Consider the following 18508-nt stretch of genomic DNA (forward strand, 5'->3'; position numbering starts at 1 on the left):
AACGAATCTGGAGGGGGATGAAGCGATTCATCCCCCTTTTCCCCGGTTCTCAAGAGTGAGCTCAGCCCCTCCAGCTGCTTGGTGGAGTGTCAGACTGGATAATATGTTAACTTTAGATAAGCAGCGTGAAATGGGAGAATTTACGGGAAGAGAAGCGACGGCACGTGGTCCACACAAAGTCAGGGATCCCTTTGGCTGCTCATTGACTGAGCTCAACCACCACCGAGCAGCAGGAGAATCTCTCTGGCGAGGACAGAGCCAGCGAGGAGCATTTATCTTCAGCCCCTGAAGCCATTCACCTCCACGCATACCCTCTGCTCCCCAAATTTGCCCTGGACTTGATCTTAAAGGTCTTTTCCAACCAAAATGAGAACAGGAGGCTGAGGGCATTGGAACAGGCTGCCCAGGGCAGTGCTGGAGTCACCACCCCTGGAGGGTGGACAGACGGACACAAGGTTCTTAAGACATGGTTTAGCGACACTGCTTGGTTAATGGTTGGACTCCATGATCTCAAAGGTCTTTTCCAACTAAAACGATTCTATGTTTCTATAATTCCACATTTTGGGGCCCACAACAGCCTCATTCTTAGAGAGTGTGACTTGCTCCCTGGATGAGGAAACTTGTGACGAACAACAGTCTCTTCACATGGCCAATCCTAAACGTGACGTGCAGTTAAATCCATCCCCTCAGCTCACCAAACAGTGGTCAAAAATGAGGTACATACTTAAGGCTGAAAGGGGCGTGAAAGGAGAGAGAGATCAGAGTCCTTAAGTCCCCGAACGCCCTTTTTCTAACATGTATAGAGAGATACACCCGTGTGTGACTCTAGAGAGGATCCAGCGATCTACATGCACCCTCCACAACGGACTGAAGTAATTTCTTGCGTAACCATCAAATAACCCAAAACTCCCCGAGCCTGCGCAGGAATGCAGCCCTGAGCAACCACTGAACCGCCGGCCCAGGAGAATAAAGAGCTTTTCCTGAATTTCATGGACACTGAGTCAAAAGCCGAGCCCCACCGGCTAAAACAGCGCGATCCTCACGGGGACCATGCAGTTGAGAGGATGAGAAGGTTCTTAATTCCCCATAACGAGCTCTGTTTTCAACAGGAGCCTGACTGGGATTTTGATCATCAAAATTTGTCGCAGGTTTTTAATCGCACCCAACCTGGAATAACCAGGATTAGTGGGGTAGGAGAAGCTTCATGAGGAGTTACAGACTGGATAATATGTTAACTTTAGATAAGCAGCGTGAAATGGGAGAATTTACGGGAAGAGAAGCGATGGCACGTGGTCCGCACAAAGCCAGGGATCTGTTTGGCTGCTCATTGACTGAGCTCAACCACCACCGAGCAGCAGGAGAATCTCTCTGGCGAGGACGGAGCCAGCAAGGAGCATTTGTCTTCAGCCCCTGAAGCCATTCACCTCCACGTGTACCCTCTGCTCGGTCGCCGCGAGTATCTCCTTACCAGCAGGGAGACGACGGTGCTGGAGTAATACGCCAGATCCTCGATGATCTCGGTGCGGCGGTTGGCGCCGATGCGCAAGGAGCGGCTGTGAACCTCCTCGGGCAGAACGGTGAGGATCTCCAGCAGAAAGGGCAGGGACGTCACGTCGTTGCTGTACCTGGAAAACGCGAAGCTGAGGGCTGAGCGCACGCAAAACCACTAAATACTGGGAAATTGCGAGAGGCGGAGTGGCTTTTCGGAGAGATTGGGCACGAGTGCGATGGCAAACACGCTCCAGCGCCCACTGCGAGGGCCGAGCAGCGAGAGACTCTGTCGGTGGTTTAGCTCGAGGGTTTTGAACGGAAAAGCGGCTGAAGTGGATGGGGGATCATCGCGGACAACAGAGGGATGAGGGAATTGCTGAGGCGCCGAGTTGTGGCCGTGGAAGCGCGCGCGGCGCCGTCGCACACACCAATGGCCAACCCACCTCCCTGCCGCCACCTAAGCACTTTATTAATTAAGGAAACGCAGCACCAAACAGCCCAACGATAGGTGATTTTTGGGGTGACACAGGTCCCACCCACCCAAGGTTTCCTCGAGAAACAACCGAAGAGTTGAAGGATATAGAACACACTTACTTTTCAACCAGTGTTTGTACGCAGCCTTTCCAAGAAGCCATTTGCAGGGCAAGGTCTGCTATTGCTAAAGCGAGCTGCAAGGGGACAAAAAGACAAAAAATAACCAGAGTTAAGCGTGGCGACGGATTAAATCGGCCCCAAAGGAGAGGAGATGGGGCTGGGACCATCAGACCCACGTGGGGCGGGTTACACCAACATTCATTCACAATATCCCTGTTTTATCTGTGCGATCCCTGTGGAGCACCCACCGCCCCCATGGGGTGATGTTCTCTGCTATTTTGGGGTAAAACCGGCCCCCCGAGCTCTCCAAACAGCAAACAAGAGGGTAAAGTAATTGATTGAACTAAAGGAACCACATAATGAAGGAGGGGAAACAATTCTGTGCTCAGAGACACGCGTCGATCTTCTCTGTTCTCTGAGCTGGAGGAGCAAATAAGGGAGAAAAAGGGGTTTTGTTTCATATAAAAGTGAGAAGCAATAAAAGCGGAGCTGGGTGGCACCGCCGTGACCTGCAGCATCTCCTCTCCCTCCCCTAAGCCCAGGATTAATGTTAGGAACAGCTCTAGCGGCACTGTGAGACAAGCCTGGCTACCAGGCTGCTCTTAACGGCACGTTAAGACTAGATAGTCCGGGCATTAGCAGCCTCAGCCTTGGATGAGCCACTTTGAGCTAAATAAGTGAGCTGTACGGCGATGGTTTTACTACTCAGAAGTCAGTGGATGAGCCCAATTCAAGCTCAATATCAGTCATTTCACTTCAGTACATGCACACCAAATGTAACGCATTATTTAGAGATATAAGGTAGTACGATTTTCTAACATACTCTTTGATTCGTGTCACTTAGCAGATGAGATTTGCTAAAATTTTAAGCTGGTATTTGCCAAAAGCAAGTGCAGGTTGCACTAAACGCCTGCAGGATAAAGCCCAGCTTGCATTTTGCTGGGAAAAATGGAACTGAGTGGGAAAACAAGGATGTAAGGTGGACAGAGACATGGCAGACGTTGCAAAGCCAGGCCTGTTTTGCACTTCGCTGAGAAGAAAGGGTTTATCCAGGCAGAATGGCACCTTCGGGGATATGGACCAAAAACAAGTGAGGGAAAAGGGTGCGATGGGGAGCAGCTTCACAATGAACCGGTTCATCGCACGCTGAAGTGATTGTTGGTCAAGAAACCAGTTTGTGGCACAGCGCTATTTGTAGTTACCTTTGCAAATCATGAGACGTAGACATGAACACCTCGTCAATACATTTAACTTTCCATTTAGCTACAGCTTTATTCAGCGTGACTGGAGATAAGGGGAGCAGCAAACAGTCACTGGAGCTTAAAGAACATGTTTAAAATAAGTACCAAGGCCTCATGTTTGTTCTGAAACGGTTTGTTTTGTTTTCAGGGAATACTGTTTAATTTCATTGTCTTGATTTTTTTGCTGGTCTATAAAGATATAAAGTATATATATAGTATATAAAGACATATAAAGTATATAAAGATATATATAAAGTTAGTCGTTTTCTATGCCGGGGCGGAGTTCTGCGCAGCTTGAGCCAGCCCTGCTGCTATGCTACTCCAGCACATTTTTTATTTTCTGAGAATCCTGTCTCCTGCAATCCTGCTCTGCAAACGCGCACGAGGCCTCGGCTGAAAGTTTGCCACGGCAGTTCTAAAATACAGACCAACGGTTATTGGGGAAAGAGGAATCCCGAATGTTTGCAGCGTGACGGATACGGCATCGCCTGAGAGCTTGTGTGCAGAACTCCGAGACACAGGCTGCACAGAATCCCAGAATCCCAGGGGTTGAAGGGCCCTGGAAAGCTCATCCAGTGCAATCCCCCCATGGAGCAGGAACACCCAGATGAGGTTACACAGGAAGGTGTCCAGGCGGGTTGGAATGTCTGCACAGAAGGAGACTCCACAACCCCCTGGGCAGCCTGGGCCAGGCTCTGACACCCTCACCCCAACAAGTTGCTTCTCCTCTTTCAGTGGAACCGCCTGTGTTCCAGTTTGCACCCATTGCCCCTTGTCCTGTCCCTGGTTGTCACCAGCAGAGCCTGGCTCCATCCTCCTGACACTGCCCCTTTCCATATTGATCCCCAGCAATTAGTCCCCCCTCAGTGTCCTCTTGTCCAGCTCCAGAGCCCCAGCTCCCTCAGCCTTTCCTCACACGGGAGATGCTCCACTCCCTGCAGCATCTTGGTGGCTGCGCTGGACTCTCTGCAGCAGTTCCCTGTCCTGCTGGAACTGAGGGGCCACAGCTGGACACAAGATTCCAGGTGTGGTCTCCCCAGGGCAGAGCAGAGGGGCAGGAGAACCTCTCTGACCTACTGACCACCCCCTTCTAACTCACCCCAGGCCCCATTGGCTTCCTGGCCACAAGGGCCCAGTGCTGGCTCATGGTCACCCTGCTGTCCCCAGGACCCCCAGCTCCCTTTCCCCTACGCTGCTCTCTAACAGCTCATTCCCCAACTTACACTGAACCTGGGGTTGTTCCTGCCCAGATTCAAGACTCTACACTTGCCCTTGTTCTACTTCATTAAATGTTTCCCTGCCCAGCTCTCCAGCCTGCCCAGGTCTCTGATGGCAGCACAGCTGGTTATCGGGGAAAGAAAACACCTGAAAGTTTGCTTTATGAACTGATACAGGCACCTGGAGAGAAGATCAGCAGCGTTTGCGTTGATGTATTTCCCCCATGCAGCACATACAGAGCGAACCCACCACCCAACTCTTAAGTCGTGCTTCTCTTTAAGAAATCCAACCATCGCTGTGACAGCACCCACCTGGGTGACGATGACGGGGGACAAATCCTTCAAGTTCTGGATGTGGGAGAGCAGCGAGTCCCGCAGGGAGGCGTGCGAGTCGGTGGGGAGCTCGTAGAAAGACGTCTGGATCTTCATCTTCATGGTCTGCGCCGCGAAGTAACAGGATTCCACATCCTGGCGGATCTGCAGCAGCTGGTCCGAGATCTCCCAGGCATGCACCTGCGGGGAAACGCGGCGGGTTCAGCGACACGGGGAAAACCGCGTTCCCCGGGGGAAACAGCCCTAAATCGCACCGGGAGAGCCCACCAGAGCGCACCCGTGAGCGCCCTTGAAGCAAAGAGCAACAGAAGTGGGTTTGTGGATAATTGCAGAGAGAGGGACAAATCACTGGATAAATATAAAACAATAATGAGATGTAATTGAAAGATTGAAGTCGGCGGGGCCACCTGTGAGAGTCAGTCCGAAGATGGAGCAGTATTTACCTGAACATCGCCATCAAGAACTTAGAGAACTGAAGCCCTGACCAAAAGAACAGATGGACAATGACTTGGAGAGAGGCCCGAGCAGAAGCGTTGTGTTGCACTGTTTCTCCGATAGCGGGTGGCTCGTGCTGTGGACTTTGCCTGCTTCTCCAGCCAAACCAGCCCCCGCCTCCGGAAAGCTGTTGTTATGGGGGTCTCTCTGACCCAGGGACAAGAGCTGCCGTCCAGAAGAATGTGTTCTCACCTGCAGCCTCAGTCACACGTGTCCCTCACCTGCTCCCCCAAACAACGGCCAACGAAAAGGAGCATGTTCAGAGCTCGCCAAGGGGCCTGAGCTCACCCAATGGACCAGAGAAAGACCCTGAATGCTGGACACGTAAGCGCTGCCAAAAGAAAGCGTGAATCCTTTGAGCCTGCGCAGTTAAGCCTGGGTTGCAAAATCAAGGCAGACTGGGCTGAAACAATGGGAGCAGGGGGGTGAAGAAGCATACAAGGTGACTCCAGAATGGACACCATTGAAGATCTTCCCACCAGAGGATCCCGAACCACGACGGAGGAGCGGCCGGACTGCACGGGACCGGAGACCAGAGGGAGCTTCTGGAACTGGATGGTGAGGAACGCAACCTCATTTCTCATCTTTTCCTTTACTTTTCCCCATTTCTTTCCCCTTTCTTTTCTTACTCTGTCTCTATCGTGTGCCGCTTTACGGGCAAATCAATAAAGTAACACTGCTTGATTAAGTTATAACCCCTTGGCATTTTGGTCGCCTTAATTTTGCGCTCGGAGATCAAGGTAAAAGAACCATCACGAGTCCATCGCCAAATGGATTGTGACACCATCTGAGAGAAACCCTGGGACAGATAGGGGAGAAACGCGTGGATTTGGGGACTGTTATGGAACGAGATCTTCCAAGGACTCATCAATAAAATGCTCCTTGTTTCCTGGAACATCTACAATATATTTTACTTTGGGTAAGAACGTTTGATTTTTCTTCAAAATTCAACCCAAGGTTCATTTAGCTAAAATGCTTGAAATCTGAATTTGTGTGTAATTAAGCTCGAACTAATCAACTCGCCTCCTGCGTGTGAAGGAACAGGCCGACCACGTCCAACACCACCTAATTGTGTTTTCTACCACTGTCATCGCTATGAAAATCACCCCAAAATATCTCTTCGATAGAAAATCAAGTCACAGCACTGGAGGGCGGCGGATACTGCTCATTCTTTTTCATTTGGGGGAGATGAAAGGTGGTTCCGACCAATATTATAGATGGACAAACATCACACCCCAAAAGGAGGAGCTCCCCAAAAACATGGTGAGATGGGACCCCAAAACCACCACAGAGAAGGACTTTACGTATATATTTTCCTATAGACTATCCAGGTCCAGCCGCACAGTGAAGGGAACCACCCTGGCCCAAGCACGGAAAGATAAACTCTTATTTTACTGAACACCAGGACATTTTTGCATTGCAGGGACCTAAGGGGGCTGCCCCGCACCCCCAATTATTTGATTTCACAATTAAAATCCCCCTCAACTTCAATAATGGGTAGGAAGAAAAGTTCGGATGCGTTTCCAACAGAAACGTCCCTAGGGGTTCATTTATACTCACCGGGTAATTGCCAAGATTGTAATAAATAAAGAGTCTTTCTTAAGAAACTAAATAACTAGAATTGTATGCGACTCGTATTAAAAACCTTATTAACAGACGTATTTTCCAGGGTGTTTAGAATTGAACAATTAGGGATAGGGATGGAATGAGGAGAAAATGAAAGCCGAAGAGCCCCGGCTCTGCTATACCACAATAATCCATCCGGAAGCCGCTGATTCCGCAAAAATGGGAAAATTATTAATGGGTTTGTGATCTCTAATGACTGAATGACTAAAAGAAGGTATTTGCTCGGTCAAAATTTTTGCTGGAGAGTTCTAGAAGCTGTTAAAGAGCCACAATGTCGGCTCCGCACCCTCAGCTCCACAGGTGATTATATGGGTTGGGTATCAAATACCCGACCTGCATCTTGAAGAACAACTGAGTATTTCCGCAAATTAACATTATTTGGGGAATTTTTTCGGGGTGTACAACAACCTCATCACCCATCTGAGCAAAATGAAGCAGTTTTGGCTTTCCAACCCAAACTATTCTTTGTTTTTGTTGCGTAATGTCTCCTCCATCCTCCGTGTAGGGTAACAGCGCTGTCCCATAGACTTGCGCTTGCGGGGGGAACATCAATAATATTATAAATAACTCAAATATGAGGCTCCCGTTACTTTATGAAGGATTTTCACCCCAAAACGTGGCTGTTTTCCAGGTATCTCGCAGGGAAGTTCTGAAGTTCCCGGGGTCGAAGGAGCCGAGTGGTATTGTGATATTAGAAATAAACCACGAGCTGCGTTCCCACCTCTACGTAAGACATTTACATCTCGGTTTCCTCCGGTCCCCCAGCATTTATTTATCCAGAATCTTGCTCCGGGTATAAAATCTGCTTCTACCATCTCACACCAGGGTTCAAATTGTACTTTTGATGTAAAAATCAAGCAATAAATGACGTGCATAAGGTAAGAAGGCAGCTCAGGGTATGGAGATTTGCCACCCAAAGGGTTTTGTCTCGACGTCCCCGGGTTCTGGAGGGGGGTAAAAACCAAAACGCGCCGCTAAAGAGCCGAATATTTGCTTGACATTTAATCCCGGGATGAAATACGAGTCGGGTGTTTATGCGGCTGTAACAAGAAGAGGCAAAGCTGTAAACAAGGGGAGCCCAGGGACCTTCACACCAGGAAAACCCCTCCCTGCAAAGAACAACCAAACAAACCAGTATTTCTTTCAATTTTAACGAAGGGATTGATGAGGAATCCGTTTAGAGGCGACTTGTAGCGTTAGAAACCTAGAAAATTATAACTGAAAACACGTGCAAAAAAATCAAATATGTTTTTTGGCATTTTACTGTTGGTTTTCTGCAGTTCCGTCACTTTCCGCCGTGCCGGTGGCACCTGCCAAAAACAAGTTTTATATAAATCAAAACCTTTTCCAAGGGAACGGAATGAAAAACGCAGGTGGGCAGAATGAGGAGCCCATGGCCAAACCATCCGCACCCACATCAACCCCCAGCCCCATCCTCACAAAGCTCCTTAAGGATCGACGATGGTGCCACCTGAGCCTTGACGCAAGAACCTCAATGTGAAGAACCTCAGGCCTGGACTTGGGTGGAAATAGAGCTGGAAAGATGAGCTGGTCCTGGAGACAGGAGCTGGGCGGTTGGAGACCCCAAACGGGAGGCTGAGGACCTCAAACAGGAGGCTGGAGACCCCAAATGCAAGGTTGGGGCCTCAAACAGGAGGCTGAGGACCATAAGTGGCTCTCAAAGCTGGGCAATGTCGCCTCTTCTGCTCAGATGATGATGCGATACCCAAGAGGCAGAAGAATTTTAGGTAGGAGGACACACGTACCAGCCCTGGCGCAGAACCACCTCCCTGTCTCTGGTTGTTGGCCCGTTCCACAAACCATGGTGTGTCCACACCAGAAACATCCAAGAGAAGCAGGAACAACCCCAGGTTTCAGTATAAATTGGGGAACGACCTGTTGGAGAGCGGTGCAGGGGAAATGGACCTGTCATTGAGAAGACAGATGGTAACCTGTGTGCTCCTCATAGTTCCACCACAAAGCCAGGACTGGTGATGGAACCCACCAAAGATCCCCGAAATATCTCACCTGTTCAGTGCCCGTCTAAGAGACCGACACCAAAACGCCTCAAAGGTGAATTATGAGTTGTAGGAGTTGTGAGAATCAAGAGCTTTCAGCTCAAAATTAAAACACACGGTGGGGCTTCTGCTAAAGACCTTGTTGCAGTTGTAGCGTTTTCTTCTAAACTTCCCCCAACATGTTTAACTTGCATTTTCTTTCCCCAAATGATGATCTCACAGCCGTTCCTTGAAAAGATTTGAGTGCTCCCGCAGGAAATCTTCGCCTCAGGTGATTTACAAGGAAGACTTTGATAAAACAGCAAAAAACTCGGCATCCCAGAATAAGGGAGGTTGGGAGCAGCAGAGCTGGAGCCTAAACCCTCAGCGCGAAGCAGAAGCGGTTTAAGTGACGCTTGTTGAGGGCAGCTGTGAATGTCTCCAGGGATGGAGACCTTCTCAACACGGGTCTTTGTCCCAGGGTTGGTCCACCCTAACGCAGCCCAGGGACAATTCGGTCTCCTAAACCCCAAACCACAACGTTGCTTTCCGGCCGGTCGGCCCAGTCTGACCCGCTCGAGGGGTTTTCACATCCCGGGGAAAGGACTTTGAGTTGGCCTTTGCTGAACGGGTGGAGGACCCTGTTCCTCCGCCCATCGAGGTCCCTCCAGCGCATCAACTGCTCCTCCAACTTGGCGTCATCCATGAACCTGCTGAGGGTGCATCCCTCCTATCATCCAGATAATGAACGAAGACGTTGAGCAGTAGCCACACCAATATCAGCTCCTGAGGAACGTCAATCGTTACTGGCCACCAGCTGGACTTCAGGCCGATGACCGCTATGGTTTGACTGGGAGGGTTTCCCAACCATCAGGTCCACCTCTCTCCACTTGGGTTACCGGAACGCCGCAGGACACGGCGCTGGAAAACGTGTTAAACATCAAGGAACATCCTCTGCTTTCTACACCCACCACACCAGCCACCTTCTCATAGACCGGTCAGGAAACTTGTCTTCTCCACCGACACTCCAGAAGACACACCGTTCTCTCTCCACAGCCTTCTCTACCTGCTCCTTCTGCCCACATATGAGCCAATTTATGGACACTGAAAGTTTAATGCTTCAAAAACCCAGGACTTGAATCAGAAGAGGACTTGGGGCAAATACCACAGGCTCCAGACGTCCCTCCACAGCCCCCACTCGGGTTTGTGCTCAGTACAACCAGCCAACCAAAAAACCCACCAGATCAAGGCCAGTAACTCCGTCCTTGGGTACTTGGTTACGGGGGGAACCAGCAACTAGAGTTCTTGTGAAACTGGGATTTTGCATTTATACCGGTTTGCTGCTCATCTGGAACGTCAATTTTGGGTCAGACTAAAGCCTTGCTGAGCAGGATGGCTTGAGCACTGGCCACATTGTCACTGCCAAGGGACCGGATCTAAGCTCGACACCTGCTCTGAGCAGCAGGGTGGACCGGAGAACCTCAGAGGTGCTTATTCCCCGTGATTCTGTGATGTTATTTCAAGAAGGGATGGGGGGAAATTAGGTATTTAGACAAGTGACGAGCCTGATGAGGTTCTGAGGGACACGGTCACGTAGACGAGGTTCTTGGGGACGTGGTTTCCAGGTGGCCTTGGCCATGTTGGGTTAATGGTTGGACTCAATCTTGAAGGTCTTTTCCAACCGAAACAATTCAACAATTCCATGATGCTCTTGATCCACGTGCAGGCAACGTGGGGATTTTATATTGACTTTCCATCACCTTAAAATTAAAAAGCTTTAAAGGGTGTTTATAAACAAGAGGGAACCCTTATCTAGTTTGTTTTAATTTAATCAGGGGTTAATACTTGTACGCAATCATATCAACAAATTAATTTTATGGACAGATTGAAGGAAATCTGTGTCAGTCACTTAAATGAACCTTTCTGGCAGAATTTCCGCCTCCTAGAAAGCGCTCGATGAATGAACATTAAACCACAAACCAACCTGCACTTAATCCACAATGGGAAAAGGAAAACACACCAACTGGCAGCTGCTCTTGTGTGCCGCACGTTCCGTCAACACCCCGCACTGATGACACGTTAACCAAGAAACACTTAAGAAACCGGGATCGGAAAGCTGAGTATGATTAAAGCGAGTTTAATCCCTATGATTCTTCTGGATTAAATAAAACTGAACGAGTCTGGAATCGCCTTCGCGCAACTCCAAACAAAAAGCGTTGGTTTGCTGCTTGAATGAGCCTCAAATTCTGTGGTCTGGGGAAACTTTTACCTAAATCTGACCTTTTGAGCGCTGCACAAGACATGCGTAAGCTCACAATTCCTCTTCGGGACGCCCCGTTACAGCACGCCTCGTTCCCTCAAATTAATTAGCAATTAAAGAGAAGAATGAGGCTGTAGATGGACAAATCCGGGCCGATCGCCACTAGTGGCCTTACCGGCACTAATTAACAATTAAGCTTTAACTTCTTGTCCCCACGATGGCTCAAGCGCGTGACGATCGTCCCGGCAAACGGCGAGACCTTCAGACAACAGCACAACTCAAAGCAACGCCAAAAATTAACAGTGACCACCCAATCCCCACAGAAATAACCAACCAAGACCCCACCACTCGATACCAACGTCACGAACCGGGCACCTCACCAAGCGCCATCCTGGCTGATAATAATTGAGGAATATTCAATGCCGGGCGTAATTTGCACGGAGATGGTTTGGGAACAGAAGCGAGTCCAAAAGAAGGAGCTGCGGGTTATTAAACCCAAGCGGCTCGATGTAGCTCGAGGCACGAGGAGGTTTTATTCACAAAACAGGGATGATAAGCGAGCGCTCGGTCCAGCGCTGGACACAAAACCCCCCACGTGAAGCCCATGGCCGGGCTGAACCTTCACAAGGCCGATGTCTCACACGACGCAGCTCAGGAACACGTTGGGAAAGAGAGAGAAAAGGGGTGAAAGCAGCAGGAAGATGGTGAAGGAGTTTTGACTTTCAATTTTCCCCCTAAAACCCAGAGGCCAATGCAGATGTCCCGCCAGCGACACTCCTGGCCCAGCCCTCACCTCCGCAAGGACACAGCTCTAAAAATGGACAAAAACCTCCATATTATACATTTATAACCTCTATATACATTAGAGTACTTGCATCTTCGAGAGCGCCCAACGAGTTGTACGAGGAGGAAAGGGTTTCATTTCAGGAATCGCCTTCGGACCCGAGAGCGAGTGGCCGGCTCGGGCTGCAGTTTGTCTTTGTATCACGCGTACAGAGCGACAATTAAAGGGACACAATTAAAAGGACACAGCTAATTAAACACCTCCGTTTAGCCTCTCTCCACCACAAAACCAGCAGAAAGACCTTTAATTCCCACCCAGGCACTCGCTGCAGCGAACGCCCTGCGGCCGTCGAGGGGCAAATGTGTCCCTGGCATGGTCTGAACCTTCTTACCATCCTATGCAACGTGTGCTGGAAGTTTCCTGCTTTAGAATGCTGATTTTAAACTCGGTGCTAACCTGGGCCGGGACGGAGCTGACGTTGCTGGTTAAGCGCAATCCCCCCGTTCTGTCTCATAAAGAAGCCGCCGCCACTTCCATTCTCATCTTGATGACAAGATTCTGTTTGGCGAGAGCTCGCCCAGCAGCTTCACACCCCCGATCCCACCCAAAACTCTGATCACGAGCTCCCGTTTAGGCGCAGGGATCAAACCACCTCACACCTGCAGCGAGAAGGTGCGAAGAAGCTGCATAATATCATCAGTAAAACTTCCAGGGGGTTTTAACGCAGTCAGGACGAACTTGTACCATACAGCGGCTTTGGGGTCCCGCGGGTTAAGATCACGCACGGGGTGACGAGCTCAGCGTAATTATCTTCTCTTAATGAGAAATAGGGGGCTGAGCAGCCCTGAGTCCAATTTATCACCTGTTCTGATGTTAATGCTATAAAATTGCTCACCTTCCTCCAGCTTGTGCCTCAAAGTCGGAATAAACTCAGTGAACGGTAAATTAAACAAGATGAAGATGCTGAGGGAAACCAGGCTGCACCCCAGAGCGCCCAAAGGTGCGGAAAGTCATTTCAATTCATCCTTAGACCTGGCAGATAAACCTCTGAAAGGCCAAAGATGCGCAAATAAAAAGCGAGAAGCAGAAATGTGTTAATCTGGGCTTGAGCCGGCTCTTCCCTGGGTTTAAAACACCCGAGAAGGGACACGAAAGAGATTCCTCTCCCAAAACCAACAGGATCCCTTCACGCGACAGCAAAGGGAGCAGCGCGGAGGCACCGCAGAGGAACACAGAGGCTAAAATCACGCACGGGAATCTGCCATTTCTATTAGAAACAATCCAGACAACACAGGTAACAGCCCAGAGAAACCCCAACAGAGCGAAACAAACCCTAATGGAGTGAATAAACCCCAACAGAGTGAAACAAACCCTAATGGAGTGAATAAACCCCAACAGAGTGAAACAAACCCTAATGGAGTGAATAAACCCCAACGGAGCGAAACAAACCCTAATGGAGTGAATAAACCCCAACAGAGCGAAACAAACCCTAATGGGGTGAATAAACCCCAACAGAGCGAAACAAACCCTAATGGAGTGAATAAACCCCAACGGAGCGAAACAAACCCTAATGGAGTGAATAAACCCCAACAGAGCGAAACAAACCCTAATGGAGTGAATAAACCCCAACGGAGCGAAACAAACCCCAAGGCTTTCTACAAGAGGAGGGATCCCAATCTTATGGGTGACCAGGGTATTAAAAATAAGTCCCAAATACGTCACATTCCCCATTTGATGGGGCTGTTTGTACCAAGCGCAGCCCACAGGGCTCTAACACAGACAAACCCCCTCCGGCCGCCTGTCCTGGCACCGGGTAGGGGTGAAATCCGAAATTGTGGTTGTTTCTGGAAGAGGAATCGTCTCTGAAATCACAACCTCTCTTTTTTAACACAAATGAGATATTTCAATGGGCGCAACCACGGCCGGCGGCGCTCGGACCCACCGAAGAACCAGCCGTGGGGCCGGACCCACTGCCGCCCCTTCGCGGAACCCAAATTCTCCTTCACTTTGCTGCATATAAAACCACCGCTGCAAACTTCTGTTGTACCCGGGGGTGTAACTGCGTGGCACGCTCAATTTAAAGAAATTTAAAGGAAAATATATAAGGTTGTGGATAAGAAATGGTCTAAAGTTTTACCAGATGGTGGGAAGCTGGTGGAGCTCCACCAAACCCGCTTGGGAGGGAACTCGCTGCTGCGCTCCGGGGAATTTGGGCTCTGAGATAAAGAGATGGTGAGGAGGACCTCATCTCGCTCCTCCAGGAGTCACGGGACGCCAGGTAAAACTCATCGGGTTTCCTGGGAAGGCACCGAAGATTTTGGGGGAAGAGCAGAGGAGGAAAATGACGCCCCACGGTGCTGCAAAGGGCAGCGATGGAGCAGCATGGGGAGAAACAAGGGGCTTCGGAGAAGAGAAAAAACACAACATCACAGAATCACGGGATGGTTGGGGTTGAAGGGACCTCTGGAGATCATCTGGTCCGACCCACCTGCTCCCGCAGGGTCCCAGAGCAGATCACACAGGATCCCAGGGGCTGGAATGGCTCACAGAAGGAGACTCCACACCCGCTCTGGGCAGCCTGGGCCAGGCTCTGGCACCTCCAGCAAACAAGTGTCTGCTCATGTTCACATGGAGCCTCCTGTGCTTCAGTCTGTGCCCGCTGCCCCTCACCCTGGCCTTGGGCACCACTGAACAGAGTCAAAACCAAAGTCGTCCCCTGAGGGAACAAACCTGCTTCCCCCGAGGGTAGAAAACACACATTCAATCAAAAATGTAGTCACAAGGCTCAAGTTTGGGGAGAAACAGCTTGTTGTGCATCACTTACAGACCCCAAGGGGGCTTGTGCTCCCTCACCAGTCCCCCATCCTCTCAAAGTCGGGTTGAGCCCCAAATGTTTCCCCCTAACACCCTCCAGGGCTGTTCCCCACAGCAAACACGTCAGCGCTGCGGTTAAAACAAACAGGAGGTGGCGGGAACAAACAGAGGCCGGGGCTGGGGCTCCCTGGGGACGGCGGGACTCGAACCCGGGAACCCCACCCGGGGACTCGAACCCGGGACGCCCACCGGGGACTCGAACCCGGGACGCCCACCGGGGACTCGAACCCGGGAACCCCCCCTTGGACTCGAACCCGGGACTCGAACCCGGGACTAGAACCCGGGACTAGAACCCAGGACGCCCACCGGGGACTCGAACTCGGGAACCCCCACTTGGATTCGAACCCGGGACCCCCACCCGGGACTAGAACCCGGGACGCCCACCGGGGACTCGAACCCGGGACCCCCACCCAGGACTCGAACCCAGGACGCCCACCGGGGACTCGAACCCGGGACCCCCACCCAGGACTCGAACCCGGGACCCTCACCTGGGACTCGAACCCGGGAACCCCACCCGGGACTCGAACCCGGGAACCCCACCGGGGACTCGAACCCGGGAACCCCCACCGGGGACTCGAAACCGGGAACCCCCACCGGGGACTCGAACTCGGGAACCCCATCCGGGACTCGAACCCGGGAACCCCACCCGGGACTCGAACCCGGGAACCCCACCGGGGACTCGAACTCGGGAACCCCACCGGGGACTCGAACCCGGGACCCTCACCCGGGACTCGAACCCAGGACGCCCACCGGGGACTCGAACCCGGGACGCCCACCCGGGACTCGAACCCGGGACCCGCTGGAGCCCCCGGGATGGAGCCTGAGGCGGGTCCGGTTCCCCCGCGCGGTCCCGGGCCCTGCGGAGGCACCACCGGCGCGGCGGCAGGAGGGAGCGGCCCCCGCTGCGTCCCCTCACGCCCCTCGGTCCCCTCACGGCCCGTCCCCGCAGCCCGCTCCCCGCCAGGCCTCACCGATCGCTGCAGCTCCCCCAGCCAGCAGCTGGCCCGCTCCTTGCCGCTGGGGTCCGGGTCGTGGTAAAGCGCCTGCACGGCCTGGTAAACCACCTGCAGGCTGGGCTTGGCCGCCCCGCCGCCCTCCATGGCCGCCGCCTCAGCGCCCGCCGCCGCCCGCCGCCATCTCTCTCCTCCGGCAGCGGGACCGGGGCGGTGCGGCCGCGAAGGGCGTCCCCGCCGGAAACACGCGCCGGCTGCGCTTCCGGGACGCTTCACTTCCGGGACGCTGCGCTTCCGCTTCACTTCCGCCAGGGTCTCGTTGCTGCCCAGTTACTTCAGTCCCAGACTGGGGGGTCCCATCGCCTCCAGTCACTCCAGTCCTGGTTTGGGGACCCCAGTCACCCCAGTCTCACACTGGGGGGGGGGGTCCCATCGCCTCCAGTTACCCCAGTCCCAGTTTAGGGACCCCCAAGTTACCCCAGTCTCACACTTCGGGGGTCCCATTGCCCCAGTTACCCCAGTCCCAGTCTGAGGTCCCTCAGTTACCCCAATCCCAGTTTGGGGGGTCCCATTGCCTCCCAATTACCCCAGTCTCAGTTTGGGCCCCCCAGTTATCCCAGTCCCACCCTGGGGGGTCCCATTGCCCCTCACTTACCTCAGTCTGGGGGGTTCTCATCGTCCCCCAGTTACCCCAGTCCCAAACTGGGGGTCCCAATGCCCCCCAGATACCCCAGTCCCAGACTGGGGGGGGTCCCAATGCCCCCCAGTTACCCCAGTCCCAAACTGGGGGTCCCAATGCCCCCCAGATACCTCAGTCCCAGACTGGGGGGGTCCCATCCACCCCCAGTCTCAGTCTGGGGGGTCCCATCCACCCCCCAGCCCCAAACGCTGACCTGGGGCTGATCCAAACCCAAATTTGGCACAAATTCACACAAATTTGGTCCAAATCTCAACTCTGGCAGCAGAGCGGGGACCCCCCTCCTTAAACCCAAGTGATCCGGCACAAAATGATCCCGAAAATGACAAGCAAGACCCAAAATTGCGCCAGTTTTTGGGGTGTCCTTGAGGAACACGATGCAGGACAGGCCGGGCTGACCTGCACCCCGCATCCAGCTTCAGGATCCAGGAGATACATATATAATTTAAATATATTAATCATGGATATATTAAAATCCCAGCCCACCAGTCGTTTGTCGGGCACGTGGGCGGCGAATCCTCGGGTTCAAACCTCGTGGTGTCTCTGGATAAACCACCAATGGAGGTTCTACCCCCTTTCTGTCCCCAAAATTCATGCAGGACAAGGTCACGTTGGCCCTGGAGCCACAACGGCCATAATTTCTCTTAATTAGGATGGAGAACGATGGGTGTCACTCATCAGTTTCATTCCCTGTGTTACAGCCTTGACCGAACACCCAACAAACCCCCCCAGAACTGGGGTGGTTGTGCATCGACATCTAGACAGCATCTTAACGGGAGGAGGTTCCTCCAGGAGGGTCTGAAGGTGTCACCTCCATCCCTAAGGGTCAATGACATGGACTCCACCCAACAGTTGGATTTTCGGGTGTAAATTCACAGCAGACACCCAAGTTGAGATCTCCCGTCAACAAGAAGGAGCTTCGACAAGTCGTGGGAAGTTCAGGACTTGGAGGAGCTCATGGGGATCCTGAGAGGCCACGTCCCAGGTTCGTTATGATTAACTGACCCCTGTACAACCATCCCCAGAAGCTCAGCTCATGGTGGTTACTCATGATGAGGCACCTCGTTTCTTGATACATGAAGTTCTACACCATCAGGCCATGGCCCGATGATCCATGGAGACGCCTTCGGCCCACGTGGGCGACTCGCAGGAGGAAGATGCCAACGAGGATTGTGGTAACGAGGTCCCGGTGAGCTTTGGGTCAGCCTTGGGGTGGGAACGTTCCCCATTGTGGGGTGACCATGGTATAAACCTCTACCGACTCCTTCCCTATTGGGTGCTGGACCCATCGCTGGAGACGCACCCTTCAAATATGGAGTTTGGAAGATGGGGAGAGTCCTCTCCTGCTCCTCAGCGCACTCCAGAAGATGCCGGTGGTCATGGCACACTGTGACTGGTCAAAGGGGACACCTGGGACATGAAGGCTCGGTCTGATGACACAGGTCTAGGGCTACAGATGGTGGATCCAGGTGGAATCACAGAATGTCAGGGATTGGAAGGGACCTCAAAAGATCATCCAGTCCAACCCCCCAAACAGACGTCCAAAAGACCTCAGAAGAGCGCTGATGTTGATCTTCTATGTGACACACGTGTCCTCCCACTTCCAGTGGTGTAATGGTGCCACATGCCCGTCTAAGACACCCTGAGGGGTGGCAGGAGCCCAAAGAATTTGGTGGGCCTTCCACATTCCTCGTGACCCCCAGCTCGATGGTTTTCCTGAAGGAACTTCTGAAAGCTCAACCAGGACTTGGCGCTTGGACGAGTGAGTCCCAAACCTCAACCAGTCTCTGCCCGTATCACGGGTGGCAACGTCACCTTGATGGTGTGGTCGTTGATTGAGGCAACTGGTAGAGGATGACTGGTCTTCATCGTCCAATCTGGACAAGTTTTGATGGTGTAACTTCAACTTTGGGTACCAACGATGATCCTCAGTGGCCCATTGGATG

The 18508-nt window shown here is 52.2% G+C and overlaps 1 protein-coding gene across 1 annotated transcript in view; it reads right to left on the reverse strand.

Annotated features, from left to right (window-relative positions):
- Window positions 1-16083, reverse strand: part of TNPO3 (transportin 3) — a 35477-nt gene extending 19394 nt beyond the window's left edge. Inside the window, exons 1-4 of the mRNA XM_080360540.1 lie at window positions 15884-16083; window positions 4856-5056; window positions 2086-2159; window positions 1469-1625 (exon numbers count right to left, since the gene is read on the reverse strand). Coding sequence (XP_080216666.1) covers window positions 1469-1625; window positions 2086-2159; window positions 4856-5056; window positions 15884-16012 — 561 coding nt within the window. The 5' untranslated portion in view covers window positions 16013-16083. The remainder of the gene's footprint in view (window positions 1-1468; window positions 1626-2085; window positions 2160-4855; window positions 5057-15883) is intronic.
- Window positions 16084-18508: the final 2425 nt, after the last annotated feature.

This window comes from Nesoenas mayeri (genome assembly GCF_963082525.1).
Source record: "Nesoenas mayeri genome assembly, chromosome: 1".
In the NCBI taxonomy this organism is placed as follows: domain Eukaryota; kingdom Metazoa; phylum Chordata; class Aves; order Columbiformes; family Columbidae; genus Nesoenas; species Nesoenas mayeri.